The sequence below is a fragment of the Anser cygnoides genome, chromosome 29, assembly GCF_040182565.1.
Source record: "Anser cygnoides isolate HZ-2024a breed goose chromosome 29, Taihu_goose_T2T_genome, whole genome shotgun sequence".
Classification (NCBI taxonomy): domain Eukaryota; kingdom Metazoa; phylum Chordata; class Aves; order Anseriformes; family Anatidae; genus Anser; species Anser cygnoides.
This window is the reverse complement of record NC_089901.1, coordinates 2,097,451-2,121,264: the sequence shown is the minus strand read 5'-3', so window position 1 is coordinate 2,121,264 and position 23,814 is coordinate 2,097,451. Positions and strand designations below refer to the sequence as shown.

The 23,814-nt window shown below is 64.1% G+C and overlaps 2 protein-coding genes across 8 annotated transcripts; both read right to left on the bottom strand.

Moving 5' to 3' along the window:
• Positions 1–1,345: 1,345 nt before the first annotated feature.
• On the bottom strand, positions 1,346–16,598 carry CXXC1 (CXXC finger protein 1). 6 transcript variants are annotated; one of them, XM_066984788.1, is made up of 15 exons: positions 16,570–16,598; positions 15,715–15,812; positions 15,027–15,127; positions 14,839–14,954; positions 13,750–13,905; positions 12,552–12,578; positions 11,806–11,955; positions 9,645–9,752; positions 8,575–8,756; positions 6,631–6,838; positions 6,424–6,534; positions 4,718–4,783; positions 4,127–4,223; positions 3,022–3,174; positions 1,346–1,966 (listed from the first exon to the last, which is right to left on the bottom strand). In XM_066984788.1, exons 1-15 carry the CDS (start codon positions 16,570–16,572, stop codon positions 1,446–1,448), a joined length of 2,097 nt encoding a protein of 698 aa, XP_066840889.1. In that variant the 5' UTR covers positions 16,573–16,598; the 3' UTR covers positions 1,346–1,445. The 6 variants fall into 6 exon arrangements, with proteins under 6 accessions (XP_066840889.1, XP_066840892.1, XP_066840888.1 ...); XM_066984787.1 differs by having other exon boundaries at positions 1,347–1,966; positions 8,575–8,759; XM_066984789.1 differs by having other exon boundaries at positions 1,348–1,966; positions 8,575–8,759; positions 11,806–11,841.
• A 1,541-nt stretch (positions 16,599–18,139) lies between these two features.
• SYCE1 (synaptonemal complex central element protein 1) lies at positions 18,140–23,808 on the bottom strand. Of its 2 annotated transcripts, XM_066984810.1 has the most exons (13): positions 23,575–23,808; positions 21,795–21,929; positions 21,558–21,605; positions 21,397–21,447; positions 20,837–20,911; positions 20,070–20,117; positions 19,882–19,936; positions 19,203–19,292; positions 19,008–19,071; positions 18,854–18,920; positions 18,683–18,725; positions 18,437–18,526; positions 18,140–18,339 (listed from the first exon to the last, which is right to left on the bottom strand). In XM_066984810.1, the coding sequence occupies exons 1-13, from the start codon at positions 23,678–23,680 to the stop codon at positions 18,288–18,290; spliced, it is 924 nt and encodes a 307-aa protein (XP_066840911.1). In that variant the 5' UTR covers positions 23,681–23,808; the 3' UTR covers positions 18,140–18,287. The 2 variants fall into 2 exon arrangements, with proteins under 2 accessions (XP_066840911.1, XP_066840912.1); XM_066984811.1 differs by lacking the exon at positions 18,437–18,526.
• Positions 23,809–23,814: the final 6 nt, after the last annotated feature.

Sequence of the window (23,814 nt, the reverse complement as noted above, 5' to 3'; positions counted from 1 at the left end):
ACATCCCCAATCCCCATAAGACCCCAATACCTCCCCATAGCCCCCCCAATAACCCCCCGACCCCCTAGGACCCCAAGACCCCCCCATAAGCCCCATAACCCTCCCCCATGCCCCCCCCCCAACCCCATAGGACCCCAAGGCCCCCCCCCATAGCCCCCCCGACAACCCCCCCAATCCCCTAGGACCCCAAGACCCCCCCATGGCCCCCCCCACCCCCATAGGACCCCAAGACCCCCCCCATGGCCCCCCCAATCCCCTAGGACCCCAAGACCCCCCCCATGGCCCCCCCCACCCCCATAGGACCCCATAGGACCCCAAGACCCCCCCCCATAGTCCCCCCCCACCCCCATAGGACCCCATAGGACCCCAAGACCCCCCCCCATAGCCCCCCCCCCCCATAGGACCCCATAGGACCCCAAGACCCCCCCCCATAGCCCCCCCCAACCCCATAGGATCCCATAGGACCCCAAGACCCCCCCCCATAACCCCCCAATCCCCTAGGACCCCAAGACCCCCCCCCCATAGCCCCCCCCCAACCCCCCCAATCCCCTAGGACCCCAAGACCCCCCCCCATAGCCCCCCATAGCCCCCCCCAACCCTGCAGGACCCCAAGACCCCCGCATAGCCCCCCCATGGCCCCCCCCACCCCCATAGGACCCCAAGACCCCCCCATGGCCCCCCCAATCCCCTAGGACCCCAAGACCCCCCCCCCCCCCCATAGCCCCCCCCCCACCCCATAGGACCCCAAGACCCCCCCATAGCCCCCCAATGACCCCTCCCCCCATCCCCATAGGACCCCAAGACCCCCCCCATAGCCCCCCCCAACCCCGTAGGACCCCAAGACCCCCCCATAGCCCCCCCCCCCCCATAGGACCCCCAGACCCCCCCACAGCCCCCCCATGCCCCCCCCCCCGCACACAGCCCGCAGCCACTTGGGGTCTCCCCCACTTTATTCGGGGGGGGGGGGGACACACAGAGAACAACAGGGGGGGGGGGGGGGGGGGGGGGATCCCACTCTGGGGGGGTCCTGCTGGTGTCTGGGGGGGGGGTCCCAGATTCCCGGGGGGGGTCCCAGATTCCCGGGGGGGGGGTCCCGGAGAACCCCGGGGGGGTTCCAGGAGGGTCCCAAGAAGGTTCCGGGGGGGGGGTCCCGTTGTGGGGGGGCCCCATGGTGTCCCGGGGGGGCCCTGTCTGGAGGGGGGGGGGTCCTGGGGTTCCCTTGGGGGCCTCCCCGCGGGTTCCGGGTGCAGGGGGGGGGTCCCGGTGGGGGGGGTCCCAGCGCTCGGAGCCCAGCTGGGTGCTGGAGATCCCGGTGTCCTGGGGGGGGGGGGGGGTCCCGGTGGGGGTGGGGGTCCCGTTGTCCTGGGGGGGTCCCCTCATCCCGGGGGGGTCCCCATCTCCCCAGGGGGGGTCCCGTTGCCTGGGGGGGGGCCCGGGGGGGTCCCTCATCGCTCGGAGCCCAGCTGGGTGCTGAGGGGGTGGTGCTGGAGATCCCGGTGTCCTGGGGGGGGTCCCGGTGTGGGTGGGGGTCCCGTTGCCCCGGGGGGGGCCCCATCGCCCCGGGGGGGGTCCCGTTGCCCCGGGGGGGGGTCCCGTTGTCCGGGGGGGGGGGGGGGTCCCGTTGCCCCGGGGGGGGCCCGGGGGGGCCCCTCATCGCCCGGAGCGCAGGTCGGTGGGGAGGGGGTGGTGCTGGATGGTCTGGTGCGGAGATCCCGGTGTCCTGGGGGGGTCCCGGTGTGGGCGGGGGTCCCGTCGCCCCGGGGGGGGCCCCATCGCCCCGGGGGGGGGGTCCCGTCGCGCCGGGGGGGGGCCCCGGGGGGGCCCCTCATCGCTCGGAGCGCAGGTCGGTGGTGAGGGGGTCGTGCTGGATGGTCTGGTGCAGCATCAGCGCCAGCAGCCCCGCGCGGTTCGTCATGGCCGCGCGCACGTTGCGCTCCTGCTCGAACAGCTCGTCCAGCTTGTACCACTGGGGGGGGGCAGAATTAATGGGGGGGGCGTTAATGGGGGGGGGCGTTAATGGGGGGGGGGGCGTTAATGGGGGGGCACCCGGCTTGTACCACGGGGGGGGGGCAGAATTAATGGGGGGGGGGGGCAGAATTAATTGGGGGGGGGCGTTAATGGGGGGGGCACCCGGCTTGTACCACTGGGGGGGGCACCCTTAGGGCCACCTGTAAGGCCCCCAGGGCCACCCATGGGACCCCAAAGACCTCCCATAGCATGACGAGGACCACCCATGGGACCCCCGGACCACCCTTGGGACCCTCGGGACCACCCTTGGGACCCCCAGGACCACCCATGGCACCCCGAGGGCCTCCCACGGGAGGCTCAGGGCCACCCATGGGACCCCCAGGACCACCCGGGGGACCCCTGGATCACCCGGGGGACCCCGAGGAACACCCTTAGCACCCCCAGGACCACCCTTGGGACCCCCAGGACCACCTGTAGCAGCCCAAGGACCACCCTTGGGACCCCAGGACCACCCGTAACACCCCAAGGACCACCCACGGGACCCCAAGGGCCTCCCGTGGGACCCCCAGTGGCCACCCTTGGGACCCTCAGGACCACTCGCGGGACCCCGAAGAACACCCTTGGGTCCCCAGGACCACCCTTGGGACCCCCAGGACCACCCTTAGGACCCCCAGGACCACCCTCAGCACCCCAGGACCACCCTCAGCACCCCCAGGACCACCCTCAGCACCCCCAGGACCACCCTTGGGACCCCCAGGACCTCCTGTGGGACCCCCAGGACCACCCATGGAAACCCCAGGACCACCTGTAGCAACCCAAGGACCACCCATGGGACCCCGAGGACCACCCTTAGCACCCCCAGGACCACCCATGGGACCCCCAGGGCCACCTGTAGCAACCCAAGGACCACCCTCGGGACCCCAGGACCACCCTCGGGACCCCAGGACCCACCCATGGGACCCCCAGGACCACCCATGGGACCCCCAGGACCACCTGTAGCACCCCCAGGACCACCCGTGGGACTCGGGGGGCACCCGTGGGCGCGGCACCCACCACGCGGACGCGCTCCAGGTCGACCTCGGCGCGGCGCAGCTTCTCCCAGCAGTAGTGGCGGTTGCACTTGCGCTTGGGCACGCGGCAGAAGTCGCCCGTCAGCTCGAAGACGTCGCGCACCAGCGGGCACCCGCACACCTCGTCCGCCGGCACCTGCGCCCACGGGTGCCCCCACCGCGTCACCGGGCGGGGCTGGGGGGGCGCCCCGTGGCGGTCCCGGGGGCCCACGGGGTGCTTCGGGCGCCCTGTGGCGCCCGTGGGTGTGCCCGTGCCTCTAGGTGTGCCCCGCAGCGCGCTTTGGGGACCCTATGGCACCCATGGGTGCACCCCACAGCATGGTTCGGGCACCCTAGGGCACCCATGGGTGCACCCGCACCTCTAGGTGTGCCCCGCAGCACGCTTTGGGGACCCTATGGCACCCATAGGTGTGCTCACAGCGTAGTTTGGGGACCCTGTGGCGCCCATTGGTGCGCCCGCACCTCTAGGTGTGCCCCGCAGCATGCTTTGGGGACCCTATGGCACCCATGGGTGCACCTGCACCTCTAGGTGTGCCCCACAGCGTGGTTCAGGCACCCTATGGCACCCATGGGTGCGCCCGCACCTCTAGGTGTGCCCCACAGCGTGCTTTGGGGACCCTATGGCACCCATGGATGCACCCCACAGCATGATCCATGCACCCTATAGCACCCATGGTTGCACCCACAGCATGGTTTGGGCACCCTATGGCACCCATGGGTGCACCCACAGCGTGATCCATGCACCCTATAGCACCCATGGGTGCACCTACACCTCTAGGTGTGCCCCACAGCACCATTTGGGCACCCTGTAGCACCCATGGGTGCAATCACAGCATGGTTTGGGCACCCTATAGCACCCATGGGTGCACCTACACCTCTAGATGAGCCTCACGACATGGTTCAGGCACCCTGTAGCACCCATGGGTGCACCCCTAGCCTCACACACCCACCCCCCAGCACCCACAGCACGATTCCTGCACCCCCCAACCCCCCCGAGCGCACCCCCAGCACCCCACAGCCACCCGCCAGCACCCCAGGGACACCCCCCAGCACCCTGGGGTGTCCCCCAGCACCCATGGGTGCCTCACCTTGGGGTCCCGCGAGTGCTCGGGGCACAGCACCTGCAGGCGCTTGCAGTAGGTTTTGCTCTGGGGGTTGTAGACGTCGCAGAACAGCCGGGTGGCCCTGGGGACAGCGGGCGCGTCGGGGGGGCACCCAGGGGTGGGGGGCACCCGGGGGACATGGGGGGGCACCCAGGGGTGGGGGAGGCAGTGACACCCAGGGGACACAGAGGGGGACACGACACCCTGGGGACACTGAGGGCACCCAGGGGACGCGGGGGGGGCACCCAGGGGACACCCCAGGGACATAGGGGGGGGACATGACACCCTGGGGACACTGAGGGCACCCTGGGGACATGGGGGGGGCAGTGACACCCAGGGGACACCCAGGGGACGTGGAAGGGGCACCCATGGGACACCCCAGGGACATGGGGGGGCGCCCAGGGGACACAGCTTGGGGGGGGGGGGGGGTGGCACCCAGGTGATGGGGTGGGGGACACCCCGGGGACACCCATGGGATACCGGGGGGCTGACACCCGGGGGGGGGGGAGGGGGCACCCATGGGACACCGGGGGAGGGGGTGACACCCAAGGGTGGGGGGGTGGGGGGGCCACTCACCCCTCGATGCGGGTGGGGTACATGGACCCGAAGGACGTCTGGCTCTCGTACTGCCGCGACAGGGGGCTATAGGTGCCGGGGGGCTACGGCCCCTATAGCCCCCGGGGGGGGTCCTATAGCCCTGGGGGGGATCCTATAGCCCCTGAGGGAGCCCCTATAGCCCCGGGGGGGGATCCTATAGCCCCGGGGGGGTTAGTAACCCTATAGCCCCATGGGGGAGAACCCTATAGACACCAGAGGGGATCCTGAAGACACCGGGGGGGGGGACCGTATAGAACCTACAGCCCCCTATAGCACCCGGCGGGGGGCCTGTGGGGATGGCAGGGCGCCTATGGCAGGCATAAAAGGCCCTATAGCCCCTATAGCACCCAAGGGGCCCAGTAACCCCGAGAGAACCCAACGACAATGTCTATATGGCCCGTATAGCACCCAAAGGGACCCTATAACACCTACAGAACCCAACAGCAAGGTCCATATGGCACCTACAGCACCCAAGGAGACCCTGTAACATCTATAGAGCCCAACAGCAAGGTCCATATGGCCCGTATAGCACCCAAAGGCACCCCATAACGCCTATAGCACCCAACGTTAACGTCTATATGGCCAATACAGCATCCAAAGGAACACTATATCACCTATAGCACCCAATGACAAGGTCCATATGCCCCCTATAGCACCCAAAGGGACCCTATGTCACCTATAGAACCCAATGACATGGTCCATATGCCCCCTATAGCACCCAAAGGGACCCTATAACATCTATAGAACCCAATGACATGGTCCATATGCCCCCTATAGCACCCAAAGGGACCCTATGTCACCTATAGAACCCAATGACATGGTCCATATGCCCCCTATAGCACCCAAAGGGACCCTATAACATCTATAGAACCCAATGACAAGGTCCATATAGCCCCTATAGCACCCAAAGGAACCCCGTAACACCTATAGTACCCAATGACAAGGTCCATATGGCCCCTACAGCACCCAAAGGCACCCTGTAACACCTATAGAACCCAACAACAAGGTCCATATGGCCCCTACAGCACCCAAGGACAAGGTCCATATGCCCCCTACAGCACCCAAAGGCACCCTGTAACACCTATAGCACCCAACATCAAGGTCCATATGGCACCTATAGCACCCAAGGGAACCCCGTAACACCTACAGAACCCAACAGCAAGGTCCATATGGCCCCTGCAGTACCCAAAGGAACCCTACAACACCTATAGAGCCCAACATCAAGGTCCATATAGCACCTATAGCACCCAAAGGCACCCCATATCACCTATAGAACCCAACGACAAGGTCCGTATGGCCCCTACAGCACCCAAAGGCACCCCATAACGCCTATAGCACCCAACATTAATGTCCATATGGCCAATACAGCACCCAAAGGCACCCTATAACACCTATAGAACCCAACGACAAGGTCCATATGGCCCCTGCAGCACTCAAAGGGACCCTATAACACCTATACAGCCCAACATCAAGGTCCATATGGCCCCTATAGCACCCAAGGGAACCCATAACACCTACAGAACCCAACATCAAGGTCCATACGGCCCCTGCAGCACCCAAAGGCACCCTATAACACCTATAGAGCCCAACATCAAGGTCCATACGGCCCCTGCAGCACCCAAAGGCCCCCCGCAACACCTCCAGCACCCCACGCGCGGCCCCGGGGCACCCGCGGGTGCCGTTACCTTGGCGTAGCAGCGCTCCATGTGCCGCAGGGCCACCTTGGGGTTGATGGGGTGCCCGCAGGACACGCAGAAGATCTGCAGGTCGGTGTCCTCGCTGTCCCCGTCGTTGGTCTGGGGGGGGGGACGCGACACGCACACACCCGTGGATGCCGGGAGGGGGGCGGGGAGCACCCGTGGGTGCTGGGGGGGGGGAGGGGGAGCACCCACCTCCTCGTCCTCGCGGGGCGGGTGCCCCTTGGCGCGGGCGATGAGCCCCTCGAGCTCGTGGAAGCGGCGCTCCATCTCCTGCAGGCGCAGGCGCGCCTGGTGCTGCTCGCGCCGGATGCGCTCCAGCAGCCGCTTGCCGTGCTCCTCCGCCACGCAGGGGCTCTGCTGCCACTGCTGGATCCGCTGCGGCAGGATCTCGTAGATCCGGCTGGGATCCGGGCGGGAGGGAAAGGGGTCGGGGGGGCACCCCGAGGGGATCCCCGTCACCCTCGTATCGCCCCAGGGGTCCCCCATCACCTTGTACCGCCCTAGCACCCCAGGGAGCTGAGATCTGGTAGGGATCTACCATGGGGATCCAGTACAGGATCCGCTGCGGCAGGATCTCGTAGATCCGGCTGGGATCCGGGGGGGGAATGGGGTCAGCGGGGGCACCCTGAGGGGATCCCCGTCACCCTCGTATCGCCCCAGGGGTCCCCCATCACCTCGTACCGCCCCAGGACCCCAGGGAGATGAGATCTGGTTGGGATCCGCCATGGGGATCCAGTAGGGGATCCTCTGTGGTGGGATCTTGTAGATCCAGCTGGGATCCGGGGGGGGGAACGGGATCAGCGGGGGCACCCTGAGGGGATCCCCGTCACCCTCGAATCGCCCCAGGGGTCCCCCATCACCTCGTACCGCCCCAGGACCCCAGGGAGCTGAGATCTGGTAGGGATCTACCATGGGGATCCAGTAGGGGATCCACTGTGGCAGGATCTCGTAGATCCGGCTGGGATCCAGGGGGGGAACGGGGTCAGCGGGGGCACCCCGAGGGGATCCCCGTCACCCTCGTATCGCCCCAGGGGTCTACAAACACCTCAAAATGCCCCAGGGAGCTGAGATCTGGTTGGGATCCACCATGGGGATCCAGTAGGGGATCTGCTGCAGTGGGATCTTGTGGATCCAGTTGGGATCCAGGGGGGTATCAGGGTCAGGGGGGCACCCCGAGGGGATCCCCGTCACCCTCGTATCGCCCCAGGACCCCAGGAAGCTGAGATCTGGTTGGGATCCACCACGGGGATCCAGCAGGGGATCTGCTGGGGCAGGATCTCGTAGATCCAGTTGGGATCGAGGGGGGTAACAGGGTCGGGGGGCACCCCAAGGGGATCCCCGTCACCTTGTGTCACCCCAGGACCCCAGGGAGCTGAGATCTGGTTGGGATCCGCCATGGGGTTCCAGCAGGGGATCCGCTGTGGCAGGATCTCAGATCCGGCTGGGATCTAGGGGGGCAATGGGGTCAGGGGTGCACCCTGAGGGGTTCCCCATCACCTTGTATCACCCCAGGAATCTGTTCTGATTGGGATCCACCATGGGGATCCACTGTGGGATCCACTGCGGTGGGATCTCGTAGATCCAGCTGGGATCCAGGGGGGTAATGGGGTCAGGGGGGCACCCCAAGGGGATCCCCGTCACCTTGTGTCACCCCAGGGAGCTGAGATCTGGTTGGGATCCACCATGGGGATCCAGTAGGGGATCCGCTGCGGGGGGATCTTGTGGATCCAGTTGGGATCCGGGGGGGGTAACAGGGTCGGGGGGCACCCCGCGGGGTCCCTGTCCCCCCGTGTCGCCCCGCGCCACCCCCGACCCCTGGGGTCTGCTCGGGATCCGCTCGGGGATCCAGCGCGGGATCCGCTGCGGGGGGGTCTTGTGGGTCCGGCTGGGATCCCGAGGGGGCACAGGCTCCGTACTGGTGCTCAGCATCCCCGTGACACCCCGTACTGGTCTATACTGGTCTGTACTGGTCAGCACTCACTCGGCAGCCAGCTTGACACCACAGGCCTCGCTGCAGTGCTTGCGCAACCCAGGCACCACAAAGACCTACGGCACCTTACGCCGCTTGGCGACGCCCCGTACTGGCCTATACTGGTCCGTACTGGTTTATACTGGTCTGTACTGGCCGGTACTCACTTGGCGGCCAGCTTGACGCCGCAGGCCTCGCTGCAGTACTTGGAGGGCGGCCGCGCGGGGCGGGTGCAGCCGGGGCCCAGGCACTGCCCCAGCCCGGCGGGGTCGCGGGCGTCCGGGCGCTCGGGGTGCCGGCTGCGCTCCCGGTGCCGCGGCTTCTGCCGGTGCCGCTTGTAGCGCTCCTCCTTCTGCCGCCGCGCCAGTCACCAGCGGGGCCACCGGTGCTCCCAGTGGCTCCCAGTAACCCCCAGGGCCTCCCATTGGCTCCCAGGTGCCCTCCCAGTAACCCCCAGGGCCTCCCATTGGCTCCCAGTAACCCCCAGGGCCTCCCATTGGCTCCCAGTAACCCCCAGGGCCTCCCATTGGCTCCCAGGTGCCCTCCCAGTAATCCCCAGGGCCTCCCATTGGCTCCCAGGTGCCCTCCCAGTAACCCCCAGGTGCCCTCCCAGTAACCCCCAGGTGCCCTCCCAGTAACCCCCAGGTGCCCTCCCATTGGCTCCCAGGTGCCCTCCCAGTAACCCCAGGGCCTCCCATTGGCTCCCAGGTGCCCTCCCAGTAACCCCCAGGTGCCCTCCTAGTAACCTCCAGGGCCTCCCAAAAAGCCCCAGGTGCCCTCCCAGTAGCTCCCAGTAACCCTCAAGACATTCCAGGAGCCTTCCCAGTAACACCGAGGGCTCCCAGTAGCTGCCAGTAACCCCCAGGTGCTCTCCCAGTAGCTCCCAGTAACCCCCAGGTGCCCTCCCAGTAACCCTCAGGGCCTTCCCGTAGCTCCCAGTATCCCCCAGGGCCTCCCAGCAACCTCCCCAGTAACCCTCAGGACATCCCGGTAACCCCCAGGGCCTCCCAGTGGCTCCCAGTAAGCCCCAGGAGCCCTTTCAGTAACACCAAGGGCCTCCCAGTGGCTCCCAGTGCCCTCCCTGATGCTCCCAGTAGTTCCCAGTGGCTCCCAGCGCCACCCAGTGCCCTCCCTGATGCTCCCAGAGGCTCCCAGCACCTTCCCAGTGCCCCCCAGCACCCTCCCCGATGCTCCCAGTGGTTCCCAGTGGCTCCCAGTGCCTCCCAGTGCCCCGCACCTTCTTGTCCGACTTCTTCTCCCGCCGCTTGACGTGCTTGACCTTGACGGCGCGCTTGCGCAGGACGGGGTCGAGGAAGGGGGCGTCCTCGGGGTCACTGAGCCACGGCTGCGGGGACACGGCACGCGTCAGCCCCCCAAAAACACCCCAAAAACACAGAAAATGGTAAAAGAGGTGCTAGAGACACTCAAAATGGTGAATAAAGAAACCGAAACCACGCGAAAATGTGCCCGAAGCATGCAAACGGGAGGAAAAAAGCACCAAAAATGCGCAAATGGGAGAAAAAAGGCACCAAAAAGGAGCAAACGGGAGAAAAAAGGCACCAAAAAGGAGAAAACGGGAGAAAAAAAGCACCAAAAATGTGAAAGTGAGAGGAAAAAGGCACCAAAAGTGTTCAAAAGGGGAGAAAAAAGGAACTGAAACCACGCAAAAAAGTGAAAAAAGGCATCAAAAGCACACAAAAAATTGGGCATCCCAAAAATTGAAAAAATGTGCCCAAAAACGTGCCAAAAGACAGAAATACAGTGTCCAAGTAGTGCAAAAAAGGACCAAAAACATGAAAAAAGGCAAAAAAAGATGCTAAAAATGGGGGAAAAGGCACCAAAAACTTGCAAAAACGTGGACACAGGTGCCCAAACTGTGCAAAAATGCAAAGTGCCAAAAATGTGCAAAACAAGGGAAAAGAAGTGCCAGAAAACTAAAAAAAGGCAAAAAAAAAAGAGTTCCAAAAACATAAAAAAGTGAAAAAACGCAACAAAACCACAAAAATGCAAACAAAGCATGCAAACAAGCGTAAAAGCGGCCTAAATACGCTTAAAAAAAACCCTAAACTCACTCAAAACATAACTTAAGGGACCAAAGGTGCATTAACGCGATTCAACACCTTAAAAACACGCCCCGACGCGCTAATTTGGGAAAATTGGGGTGATTCCAGGTGATTTGGGGTCCCCGAACCAGATTTTAGGCCATTTTAGGGCAATTCCCGTGGGATTTGGGGTCCCCGGAACAGAATTTGGGGCACTTTGGGATAATTTTTGTGGGATTTGGGGTCTTTAGGACAGATCTTGGTGCATTTCCAGGTAATTTCGGAAGAATTTAGGGGCCCTGCAGCGGAATTAGAGCATTTGGGGGGAATTCCAAGGGAACTGGGGTTCCTGGAGCACAATTTGAGGCATTTGGGGGCAATTCTGGTGAGATTTGTCATCCCCGGACCCAAATTTGGGGCAATTTGGGTTGATTCTGGCAGGATTTGTCGTCCCCAGAGCAGAATTCGGGGCACTTTGGGTTGATACTGTCAGGATTTGTCATCCCTGTACCACAATTTGGGGCACTTTGGGACAATTCTGTTGGGATTTGGCATTCCCAGAGCAGAATTTGGGGCACATTTGGTCAATTCTGGACAAATTTGTCGTTCCCAGACCAGAATTTGGGGCACTCTGGGTTCAAGCTTTTAGGATTCAGTGTCTCTGGACCAGAATTCGGGCCACTTTGGGGCAGTTCTGGCCTTATTTATCACCTCTGGCCCAGAATTCGGGGCCCTTTGGGTCAATTTTGGATGAATTTGTCGTCCCCAGGCCAGAATTCGGGGCCCTTTGGGTCAATTTTGGATGAATTTGTCGTCCCCAGACCAGAATTCGGGGCCCTTTGGGTCAATTTTGGATGAATTTGTCGTCCCCAGGCCAGAATTCGGGGCCCTTTGGGTCAATTTTGGATGAATTTGTCGTCCCCAGACCAGAATTCGGGGCCCTTTGGGTCAATTTTGGATGAATTTGTCGTCCCCAGGCCAGAATTCGGGGCCCTTTGGGTCAATTTTGGATGAATTTGTCGTCCCCAGGCCAGAATTCGGGGCCCTTTGGGTCAATTTTGGATGAATTTGTCGTCCCCAGGCCAGAATTCGGGGCCCTTTGGGTCAATTTTGGATGAATTTGTCATCCCCAAACCAGAATTCGGAGCGCTTTGGAGACGTTCTGGTGGGATTTGTCACCCCCAGCCCAGAATTTGGGGCACTCTGGGGCGATTCCTGCAGGATTTGTCACCCCCAGCCCAGAGTTTGAGCCACTTTGGGCCGTTTGTGGCCGTATTTATCCCCCCCCCGGCCCAGAATTTGGGGCCGTTTCCCGCGTTTTCGGGTGGGTTCGGGGCGGAGGGGGGGGCTACGCACCAGCCCGTGCTCGTCGAAGGCGCCGGCGCAGAGCTCCTGGTAGAGCCGGGGGTCGAGCGGCAGCTCCTCGTCCGAGAGGCTCTCGGGGGGCCCCGCCGCCCCCAGCTGCTCCTTCAGCAGCTCCAGCTCCCCCTCGCGCCCCCGCACCAGCTGGGGGGGGGTCAGCACCCACCCGCCGGGGGGGGGCGGCGACACCCCCGACCCGGGGACCCCCAAATTCCCCCACCCCCACCCCCGCGGTCAGGGGGAGGACCCAGGACCCCTCCCCAAGCACCCAGGGGACCCCCTATAGGGACCCACAGCAGACCCGGGGCCCCCCCGTAGGGCAAAGGACCCCCACTGCGGGCCCCAAGACCCCCCTAAGGTGCCCAGGACCCCTCCCAAGACCCCCCCAATGTCCCCGAAACCCCCCCCAAGGTCACCAAGACCCCCCCAAGGTCCCCAAGAACACCCCTAACATCCCCAGGACCCCCCCAATGTCCCCAAGACCCCCCCCCAATGTCCCCAAGACCCCCTAACATCCCCAACCCCCCCCCAATATCCCTAAGACCCCCCCCCACATCCCGCAAGAATTCCCCTAATGTCCCCAAGACCCCCCCTAAGGTCCCCAAGACCCCCCCGTGGCGCTCAGGACCCCCCCTAACAGGACCCAGGACCCCCCCAGTGGCACCCCGGTGTTTTGGGGACCCCGGCCCCCCCCCAGCGGGACCCCCCAGCCCCCCCGGGAAGGGCCACGGGTGACTCACCGAGGACGGGAAGTATTTGTAGGATTCCTGGGGGGAGGAAAGGACGCGTCAGGGACAGCAGGGGGGGGCGTGGGGACACGTCAGGGACACGGGGACAACACGGGACAGGGTGACAAAGGGACGGGATGACACGGGGACACGGGACGGGTGACACAGAGGAGACACGGGGACACGTGGCGGGGACAGATGGAGGACACACAGAACGCATCGGGAACACGGGGATGGACATGGGGACACGGGGACGGACAGGACAGACAGGGGGACACGTTGGGGACATAAATATGGATACAGGGACACGTTGGGGACATAAATATGGATACAGGGACACGTTGGGGACATAAATATGGACACGGGGACAGACACGGGGACACACTGGGGCGTAAATATAGACACAGGGACATGTTGGGGACACGAATACGGACAAGGGGACAGACGGGACAGACATGGGGACACGCTGGGGACACAAATACGGACATGGGGACACGTTGGGGACACAAATACGGACACAGAGACAGACAGGACACACGTGGGGACATAAATATGGACACAGGGACACGTTGGGGACACAAATACGGACACGGGGACACGTTGGGGACACAGATATGGACACGGGGACAGACAAGACAGACACGGGGACATGTTGGGGACACAAATATGGACATGGGGACAGCCAGGACAGACACGGGGACACACTGGGGACACAAATACGGACATGGGGACACGCTGGGGACACAAATACGGACATGGGGACACGCTGGGGACACAAATATGGACACAGAGACAGACAGGACAGACATGGGGACATAAATACAGACACGGGGACACGTTGGGGACAGATATTGACATGGGGACACATTGGGGACACGAATATGGACACGGGGACAGACGAGACAGACATGGGGACACGTCGGGGACACAAATATGGACAAGGGGACACGTTGGGGACACAAATACAGACATGGGGACAGCCAGGACAGACACAGGGACACAAATATGGACACGGGGACACGTTGGGGACCCAAATAATGACACGGGGACAGACGGGGGGACACGCCACCACCCCGTTACACACACAAGGACAACGCGGGGCACGCCGCGAAGCGCTGGCACTCGCAGACGCGTGACACAGGGGCGACACGGAGGGGACGCGGGTGACACAGAGGGGACACGGGTGACACGGAGGGGACAGGGGACTCACGCGGGCGCGCAGCTGGCACTGCCGCAGGCGGCACTTCTGGCGGATCTTGTTGGGGCCGCCGAACTTCTTCATGTCGCGGCAGAAGTCGCACTGCCCGCAGTCCTCGGGGCGCCGGCACGCCTCGCACTCCCCGCACATCCGGGCGGAGCGCTTGATCTGCGGGGGACAGGGAGGGGACAGGGAGGGGACAATATGAGGAGAGCGAGGAGACAGCACGGGTGCAGGGAGGGGATGATGTGGGGAAACGGAGGGGACATCCAGGGGACGATAAGGGGGCACCCAGGACTTAATATGGGGACGGTGAAGGGACATCCAGGGGATAATGTGGGGACATCCAGGGGATAATGCAGGGACAGTGAGGGGACATCCAGGGGACAACGCGGGGACAGCGAGGGGACAGCCAAGGGATAACGAGGGGACAGTGAGAGGATATCCAGGGGACAATGAGGGGACAGCAAGGGGACATCCGGGGGCTGAAATGGGGACGGTGAGGGGACAGACAAGAGGATAACGTGGGGACATCCAGGGGACACCCAAGGGATAATGTGGGGACAGTGAGGGGACAATGTGGGGATAATATGGGGACAGTGAGGGGACAAAACGGGGACAGGAATGGGCCATCCCGGGGACAATGTGGGGACAGTGAGGGGACAATGAAGGGACAGCCAGGGGACGGCAACTGCGATAAAACAGGGACAGTGAGGGGACAGACAGAGGATAATCAGGGGACATCCAGGGGACATGCAAGGGATAACGTGGGGACAGTGAGGGGACAGTGAGGGGACAATGTGGGGACAGCGAGGGGACATCCAGGGGACAATGTGGGGACAGTGAGGGGACATCCAGAGAATAATGCAGGGACAGTGAGGGGACAGCGAGGGGACAATATGGGGACATCCAGGGGACAGCGAGGGGACAGCGTGGGCGTGGAGGCACTGAGCGATTTGGGGACAGGAGGGACACGGGGCTGGGGACATTGGGGGGGGGTCTGGGGGCAGGAAGGACAGCCGGGGGGGGTCCTTCGTGGGGGCTGTGGGGACCCGGGGGTGACGATGGGGACCCGGGGAAGGGGGCGGGGTGAGGCCGGACCTTGGCGGCGCGGCCCTGCTCCAGCGCCAGCTCCTGCGCCTTGGCGCTCTCGTGCTCCCGCTCCTTCTCCCGCGACTTCTTGTGCCGGTAGCGGATCTCCAGGCCGGGGTCCTTCTCTTTGGGGACAGGGGGGGGACGTCAGCGGGGTCCCCAGACCCCCGGGGGGGGGGTTGGGGGGGGCGTCTCACCGCGGCACTGCAGGCAGTACCACTCGCGGATGGCCTTGGCCATCTTCTCGGTGATGTTGATGCAGTCGCCGTGGAACCACTCGTTGCAGTTGTCGCAGCCGCTGCGGGGACACCCCCAGGGGGGCGCCGTGTCCTGGGGCTGCCCCCTGACCCCGAAACGGGGGGACGCGGGGTCCCGGGGGGGGGGGGGTGACACCCCAAACCCAAAAGGACCCCGGTATCCCCGTGCCGTCGCCCCCAAGGGGACCCCCGCATTCAGGTGCCACCACCCCAAACCTACAGGACCTGGGTGCCCCCTCCCCAAAGGGCCCCACGCCCCCGTGCCCCCCCCAAAGGGCCCCGCGCCCCCGTGCCCCCCCCCAAAGGGCCCCGCACCCCCATGCCCCCCCCCCAAAGGACCTTGTGGCCCCGTGCCCCTAAAAGACCCCAAAACCTGACAACCCCCCCCAAAGACCCCCCCCCAGTCCCGGTGTCCCCCCAAAAAAACCCCCACCCCAGTGCCCCCCCCGACCCCCTTGCCCCCCCCCACCCCCATATCCCAATGCTCCCCCCCCCAAAGGACCCCACATCCCGGTACCCCCCCCCCCACCCAAAAAAAAACAACCCACCCCAATACCCCCCCCAAAAAGCCCTCCCCCCAGTGCCCCCCACCCCCCCGGTGCCCCCCCCCCCGGTGCCCCCCCCTCACATCATGAAGCAGTTGATGTCGGGCTTGCGGCACACGCAGTACACGGGGGCGTTCTCCTCCCCCCCCGGGCCCGCCTCCGCGTCCGAGAACTCGCTGTCCTGGGGGGGGGGCGACAAAAAAGGGGGGGTCAAGGAGGGGCACAAAGGGGGGGGCACAAAGGGAGGGGTTGTAAAGGGGGGGGCACAAAGGGGGACCCCGGTTTGTGGGGATGTGAAGCGGGGGATGTAAAGGGGGGGGGCACGGAAAGATCCCATTGGGGGGGCGTGAGGGGAACCCATCGGGGTGGGGGCACAAAGGGAACCCTTTTGGGGGGGGGGGACGTGAAGGGACCCCATAGGGGGGCACAAAGCAGGGATACAAAAAGGGGGGGGCACAAAAAAGGGGGGGGGGCAACAAGGGACCCCGGGGGGGGTGGGCACGGACATGGGGACCCCATGGGGGGGGGTGCACAAAGGGGAGGAGAGACGGGAACAGGGACCCCTTTCGGGGGGGGGGGGGCTCACGAGGGGACCGCTCCGAGGGGGGGGGGGACACGAAAGGACCCGGGGGAGGGGGGCACAAAGACGGGAGAGGACACGAAGGGACCCCATTTTTGGGGGGGGGGGGGGGGGAGTCACGAGGGGACCTCATGGGGGGGGCACAAGGGGGGGGTGACAGGAGGGGATCCCGGGAGGGGGGGGGCACCGAGGGGGGGGGGGGGGGGGGGGAGAAAGGGGGGGACCCGAGCGGCCCCCGATGCGTTGGGACCCAAAGGGGCCCCATGGGGGGGGGGGGGGGGGTGAGGGGACACCAAGGAGGGGAGGGGGCACCCAAAGGACCCCCCCCCCGGGCCCGCCGCCGCCCCCCGCCCCTCACCATCTTTGTCGCCGCCGCTCTCCCCTCACGGCCGCCCCGCCGGAAGTGGAACTGAGGCCGCGACTTCCGCTTCCGGTAACCGTCCCCCCCTCCCCGAACCCGCCCGCCCACCCCAAAATGGCGGCGGCGCCTGCGCGGGGCGGGGACAAAATGGCGGCGTGGGAGGGGGCAAGATGGCGGCCGCCAGTGGGGGCGGCCATGTTGGGGGCGGGACGGGGGCGTACGGGGACAGGGGGATTTGGGGACAGGGGGACGTGGGGACATGGGGACGTGGGGACATGGGGACATTGGGACAGGGGCACATGGGGAGATAAGGACATGGGGACATGGGGATATGGGGACACAGGGACATTGGGGTGTGGGGACACGGATCTGGGGACATCTGGACATGGGGACACGGGGACACGGGGACATGGGGACACGGGGACACGGGGACATGGGGATGTGGGGACATCTGGACAGGGCGATATGGGGACATGGGATATGGGGATGTGGGGACATCTGGACAGGGCGATATGGGGACATAAGGACACAGGGACGTTGGGATGTGGGGACATGGGGACATGGGACACTGGGACATGGGGACTTGGGGACATTGGGACATGGGGACATCTGGACTGGGGACATGGGACATGGGATGTGGGACATGGGGACGTTGGGACACTGGGACATGGGGACATGGGGACATGGGACAAGGCGATATGGGGACAGGGGGACACGGGGATGTTGGGATGTGGGGACATGGGACATCTGGACACAGGGATATAGGACGTGGGGACGTGGGACACTGGGACATGGGGACATGGGGACACGGGGACATGGGGACATCTGGACATGGGTGTGTGGGGACATGGGGACTTTGGGACATTGGGACATGGGGACACTGGGACATGGGGACATGGGGACACTGGGATGTGGGACATGGGACACTGGGACATGGGGACATTGGGACATGGGGACATGGGGACATTGGGACAAGGCGATATGGGGACAGGGGGACACGGGGACGTTGTGATGTGGGGACATGGGACATCTGGACACAGGGATATAGGACGTGGGGACGTGGGACACTGGGACATGGGGACACAGGGACATGGGACATGGGGACATGGGGACAAGGGGACATGGATGTGTGGGGACATGGGGACTTTGGGACATGGGGACATAATGACACGGGGACACTGGGATGTGGGACATGGGACATGGGGACACGGGGACACGGGGACATGGGGACATCTGGACATGGGTGTGTGGGGACATGGGGACTTTGGGACATTGGGACATGGGGACATAGTGACATGGGGACACTGGGACACGGGGACATTGGGACATGGGGACATGGGGACACTGGGACATCCGGACATGGGGATGCTGGGACGTGGGACACAGGGATACAGGACATGGGGACTTTGGGACACTGGGACATGGGGATCTGGGGATATGGGGACATGAGGACATCGGGGACATCGGGGGACACGGGGACAAGTCGGGGCCCAGGGGGCCAGGAAGCCGCAAGGGACACGCGGCGGGGACGAAGACACAACGCGACGACGCGGTGACGTGTGACAACGTAACGACGTGTGACAACGTAACGACGTGTGACAACATAACGACGTGTGACAAGGCGCGGCGACACGTGACAAGGCGCGGCGACACGTGACAAGGCGGTGACAGGTGACAAGGCGGTGACAGGTGCCACCGCGGCGCCACCGCCGCCCTCACTGCGCCGCCTCCCCGGGGCGCTGCAGCTGCTCCAGCTCCTCGGCCAGCCTGGGGACAGCGGGGGTGGCACCGGGCGGTCCCCGGGGGACACGGGGACACCGAGGGGACGCCGAGGGGACACGAGGGGACACGAGGGGACACCCACCTGTCCCTGCGCCGTAGCCGGGCCTGCCGCTGGCTGGTGGCCGCCCCCAGGCGCCCCCGCGCCCCCCGGTTCTCCCGCTGCAGCAGCCACCTGCGTCCCCACGGGGACAGGAGGGGACGGGGGGGACACGGCGGTGTCCCCAAGGGGACGGGAGGGGACAGGGGGGACACGGCGGTGTCCCCAAGGCGGGGTGGGGGTGGCGGGGAAACACGGCGGTGTCCCCGAGGGGACGGGGAGGGGACTCACGTGGCCACGCGCGCCTCAGGGCCCAGCTGCGCCTCGACGGCTTCTGGGGGGGGGACATTGGGGACACGGGGGGGACATTGGGGACACGGGGGGGACATCGGGGACACGGGGGGGACATCGGGGGCGGGGAGGGGACAGCGGGGACGGGGAGGGGACAGCGGGGCCGCTCACCCTGCCTCAGCAGCTCGTCCCTCGCGGCCTCCAGGCGCACCAGCTCGGCCTGCAGCGCGGCCGGGGACTGTGGGGACACCGGGTGAGGGCGCGGGGACGGGAGGGGACACCGGGGGGACACCGGGGGGGACACCGGGGGGGACACGGGGCTCACGTGCGCCTCCTGCAGCCGCTTGTGCTCCTCCATCAGCGCGTCGAGCTGCCGCCAGAAGTCCTGCCTGCGGGGGGACGCCCGTGGGGACGCGTGACACACGCGTGGGGACACGTGACACATGCGTGGGGACGCGTGACACACGCGTGGGGACGCGTGACACGCCTGTGCCGCCCGTGAGCCGCCCGTGTCCCCCACCTGTGTCCCCGGCGGAGGTGCCGCAGGCGTCCCCGCTGCGCCCCCGCCCCCTCCAGGTCCTGCTGGCGGCCCTCGCACAGCTGGCGGCGCCTGCGGGGTCGGAGGGCGGGGGACGCGGGGTCAGAGGGCACCGGGGGGGGTCAGGGGTCACAGGGGGGTTGGAGGGGTCAGGGGTCACCAAGGGATTGGAGGGGTCAGGGGTCATGGGGGGGTTGGAGGGGTCAGGGGTCACCAGGAGGGGTCAGGGGTCACGGGGGTTGCAGGGGTCAGAGGTCACGGGGAGGGGTTGGAGGGGTCAAGGGTCACGGGGGTTGGAGGGGTCAGGGGTCACCAGGAGGGGTCAGGGGTCACAGAGGGGTTGCAGGGGTCAGGGGTCACAGGAGGTTGCAGGGGTCAGAGGTCACCAGGAGGGGTCGGAGGGGTCAGGGGTCACGGAGGGGGGTCAGAGGGGTCAAGGGTCACCAGGGGTCAGCGGACATTCGGGGTCAGGGGTCCCCAGGGGATGGTTGGGGTCAAAGGTCAGCAGGATGCCAGGAGAGGGGTTGCTGGGGAGGGTCAGAGGTCAGCTGGGGGTCAGAGGGGTCAAGGGTCACGGAGGGGGGTCAGAGGGATCAGAGGTCAGAGGGCGCTGAGGGTCAGGGGTCACCCGGGGGGGGCCGCGGCCCCGCCCCCCGCTGACCTTTGCCCTTCGGCCTCCACTTCCTCCCAGCGCAGCCGCGCCACCCGCAGCGCCTCTGGGGGGGGGGGGACAGGGGCATGAGGGGGGGGGCGGGGGTGGGGGGCACGGCCCAGGGCGTGCTGGGAAAGGGGGGGGGGGCATGGGGGGGGGGGGCACGGCCCCGGGGCGCGCTGGGAGCGCGGCCTCACCGCGCTGCTGCTGCCAGAGCCCCTCGAGCGCCGCCAGCTGCTCCTCCACTGCGCCACGGGCTCAGCGCCGGGGGGGGGGGCCTCCAGGTTTCGGGGGCCCCCCCCAAGCCCCGTGGGTTTTGGGGTTCCCCCCCGTGGGTGTTGGGGTCCCCCCCATTGATTTTGGGGCCCCCCCTCGTGGATTTGGGGGTCCCCGCCATGGGTTTTGGGGTCCCCCCGCATGGATTTTGGGCCCCTTCCATTGATTTTGCCCCCCCCCCCCATGGATTTCGGCCCCCCTCCCCCATTGTAATTGGGCACCCTGTAGATTTTGGGGTCCCTCCATGGATTTCGGGGTCCCCCCGTTGATGTTGGCGTCCTCCTCATTGATTTGGGGTCCCCCCCCATGGATTTTGGGGTCCCCCCGCATGGATTTTGGGGTCCCCCCTGTGGATCTTGGGGTCCCCCCCATGGATCTTGGGTTCACTTCCATGGATTTTGGGGCCCCCCCACCGATGTTGGGGTCCCCCCCTCTGATTTTGGGGTCCCCCCATGGGCTTTGGGATCTCCCCATGGATGTTGGGGTCCCCCCCTCGTTGATTTTGCCCCCCCCCCATTGATTTTGTACTCCCCCCCTACTGATGTCGGGGTCCCCCCATGGATTTCGGGGTCCCCCCATGGATTTTGGTCTCCCCCAATGGCTTTTTACGGTCCCCCCCTTGGATTTTGGGATCCCCCCCATGGATTTCGGGGTCCCCCCCTTGGATTTCGGCCCCCCGGGGACTCACGCTGCTCCAGGTGCCGCCGCAGCTCCTCGCTGTGGCCCTGAGCCTCCGCCAGCTCCTGCGCCCGGGCCTGGCAGGCTGGGGACAGACGTGGGGACAGGGGGGGGGACAGGGGGGGACAGAGGGACAGGGGGACGGACACCCAGGGGGACGGACAAGGGGACAAGGGGACAGGGGGACAGGCACCCAGGGGGACAGGGGGGCAGGGGGACGGACACCCATGGGGACAGAAGGGCAGGAACCCATAGGGACCATGGGGTAGCCACCTGTGGGGACAGAGGGACGGACATCTATGGGGACAGAGGGACGGACACCCGTGGGGACAGAGGGACGGACACCCGTGGGGACAGGGGGACAGAAAGCCATGGGACAGGGGAAGGGGACAAGGGACACCCACGGGGACGGGCACCTGTGGGGACAGGAGGACGGCCCCCCAAGGGGACAGCCCCCCATGGGGACGGACAGACAGACACCCGTGGTACCAAAGGGCCAGGGGGACAGACAGCCGTGGGGACAAGGGGACGGACCCCCCGGGGCCAGCGCCTGTCCCCGCGGGCGCTCACCTTGGTGCAGAGCCCGGATCCGCGCCAGCAGCGCCTCCACCCGCGGTCCCCCTGCGCGGGGACGGTGTGGGGACGGAGCCACGGGGACGGAGCCCGTGGGGACACGGGGGACACGGGAGGGGACAGTGGGGACGCGGGGGGGGGACGGCAGGGACACGCACCCTGCGCCGGCGGGGTGGGAAGCTCCTCACCGCCACCATGGCCGGACCCTGGAGGGGGACGAACGCCCTTCAGCCGCCATCGCCAGCCCTGGGGCGTTGTGGCGAGGGGCAGGAGGGGACAGGAGGGGACGGAGGGGACAGGAGGGGACGGCAGGGGACAGGAGGGGACAGAGGGGACAGACAGGGGACAGGGGACAGGAGGGGACAGAGCCACCACGTCCCCTGTGGCCTCCTCACCCTGCGCAGCCTCCTCCATGGCGCCGCCGGGCAGCGATGGCGGGCGGGCTCCTCCTGCCTCTCGGCGCTCTTTTTTCCTCGGTTTTTCCTCCTTTTTTCCCCTCACCGATCCCCACTTTTTCCTCTCGGCGATTCCTGACGTTTTTTAACGGATTTTCTCACCTTTTCTCTGTCAGTTTTTACCGGCTTTTCCTCTCAGCGATTCCTGTCAGCGATTCCTGCCCTTTTCTCTCAGCTTTTCTTTCCTCTCCCCTTTTCTTTCCTCTCATTTTTTCTTTCCTTTTCTAACAGATTTTCCCACCTTTTCCTGTCAGCAATTAATATTACCTTTTCCTTCCAGCTTTTTGTCGCTTTTTCTGTCAATTTTTCCCACCTTTTCCTCTCAGTTCTTGCCTTTTCCTATCAGTTTTTACCTCATTTTTTGCTTTTTCCCGTCAGCTTATTTCCTTATTTCTTGCCTTTTCCTTTCAGTTTATCATCTCATTTTTACCTTTTCCTTTCAGCTTTTCTTGCTTTTTCCCCCTTTTGCCTTTTCCTCTCCATTTTTCCTGCCTTTTCCTGTCAGCTTTTCCTCTTTTCATCTTGCTTTTCCCCATCAACTTTTTTTTGCCTTTTCCCCTCCGTTCTTTTTGCCTTTTTCTTTCAGCTTTTCCTCAGTATTTCCTGCCTTTTTCTGTCAGTGAGATTCTTCCCTTTTCCTCCCATTCCTCCCACCCTTTTCTAACAACTTTCCCCACTCTTTTCTAACAGCTTTTCACACCTTTTTCTCTCAGCAATTCCCACCTTTTCAGTTTTTCCTACCTTTTCCTGCCCTTTCCTCTTTTTCGTACCTTTTTCTCTCAGCTCTTCCCACCCTTTCCCATCAACTTTCCTTGCCTTTTCCTGTCACATTTTCTCTTTTTTCTCTCACCTTTTCTTGCCCTTTTCCTCAGCTTTTCATGCCTTTTCCTGTCAGTGATTCCTGCCTTTTCCTCTCGTCTTTTCTTTCATTTTTTCTCCCACGTTTTCCCACCTTTTCCTCTCAGCTTTTCTTGCCCTTTTTCTCAGCTTTTCCAACATTTTCCTCTCAGCAATTCCTGCCTTTTCCTCTCACCTTTTCCCACCTTTTCCTCTCATATTTTCTTGCCCTTTTCCTCAGCTTTTCCCACCTTTTCCTCTCACCTTTTCCTGCCTTTTCCTGTCAGCTTTTTTCTCCTGCCTTTTTCTCTCAGCTTTTCTTGCCGTTTTTCTCAGCTTTTCCCACCTTTTCCTCTCAGCTTTTCCTGCCCTTTTCTAATGGCTTTCCCCCTTTTCCTCTCAACAATTCCCATCTCTTTCTTATAGCTTTTCTTGCCCTTTTTTTAATGGCTTTTCCCATCTTTTCCTCTCAGCATTTCTTGCCTTTTTCTCTCAGCTTTTCTTGCCCTTTTCCCTCAGCTTTACCTGCCTTTTCCTTTCAGCTTTTCTTGCCTTTTCCTCTCAGCTTTTCCTGCCCTTTTTCTCAGTTTTTCCTCTCAGATTTTCTTGCCCTTTTTCTAATGGCTTTTCCCACCTTTTCCTCTCACCTTTTCTTGCCCTTTTTTGCAGCTTTTCCCACCTTCTCCTGTCAGCAATTCCTGCCTTTTCCTCTCAGCTTTTCTTGCCCTTTTCCTCAGCGTTTCCCACTTTTCCCCCTCATCTTTTCCTTCCTTTTTCTCTCACCTTTTCCCACCTCTCCCTCTCACTTTTTCTTACCTTTTTCCTCTTTTTCTTGCCCTTTTCCCACCTTTCCCTCTCAGCAGTCTCCACCGTTCCCTCTCACCTCTTCCCGCCTTGTCCCTGAGGCAAAATGGCGGACGCGACAGAGACAAAATGGCGGAACCGCGGGGCACCGGGACCCAAACCGTGTGCGCCTTGTCCCACCCCATGACGTCACACCCCCCGTGACGTCACACCCCGTGACGTCACACAGTGATGACATCACACCCCCGTGACGTCACCACCGGCCGATTAAACCCAAAGAAGCGTGGGGAGCGTTTTCTCCTGGCGGCGTTTTATTCCA

Excerpts from the sequence above, each read along its gene's own strand:
- CXXC1 (XM_066984787.1), bottom strand. Across the intron at positions 15,128-15,714 it reads GACATCAACTGCTTCATGAT|CGGCTGCGACAACTGCAACG; the intron begins GTGAGGGGGGGG and ends GTGTCCCCGCAG. Across the intron at positions 6,839-8,574 it reads GGCGTCAAGCTGGCCGCCAA|CCGGATCTACGAGATCCTGC; the intron begins GTGAGTACCGGC and ends CCCGGATCCCAG.
- SYCE1 (XM_066984810.1), bottom strand. The coding sequence starts at position 23,680 with ATGGGGTGGGACAAGGCGCACACGGTTTGGGTCCCGGTGCCCCGCGGT. Across the intron at positions 19,072-19,202 it reads CACCTCCGCCGGGGACACAG|GCAGGACTTCTGGCGGCAGC; the intron begins GTGGGGGACACG and ends GTCCCCCCGCAG. Across the intron at positions 18,527-18,682 it reads CCTGAGGCGCGCGTGGCCAC|GTGGCTGCTGCAGCGGGAGA; the intron begins GTGAGTCCCCTC and ends GTGGGGACGCAG.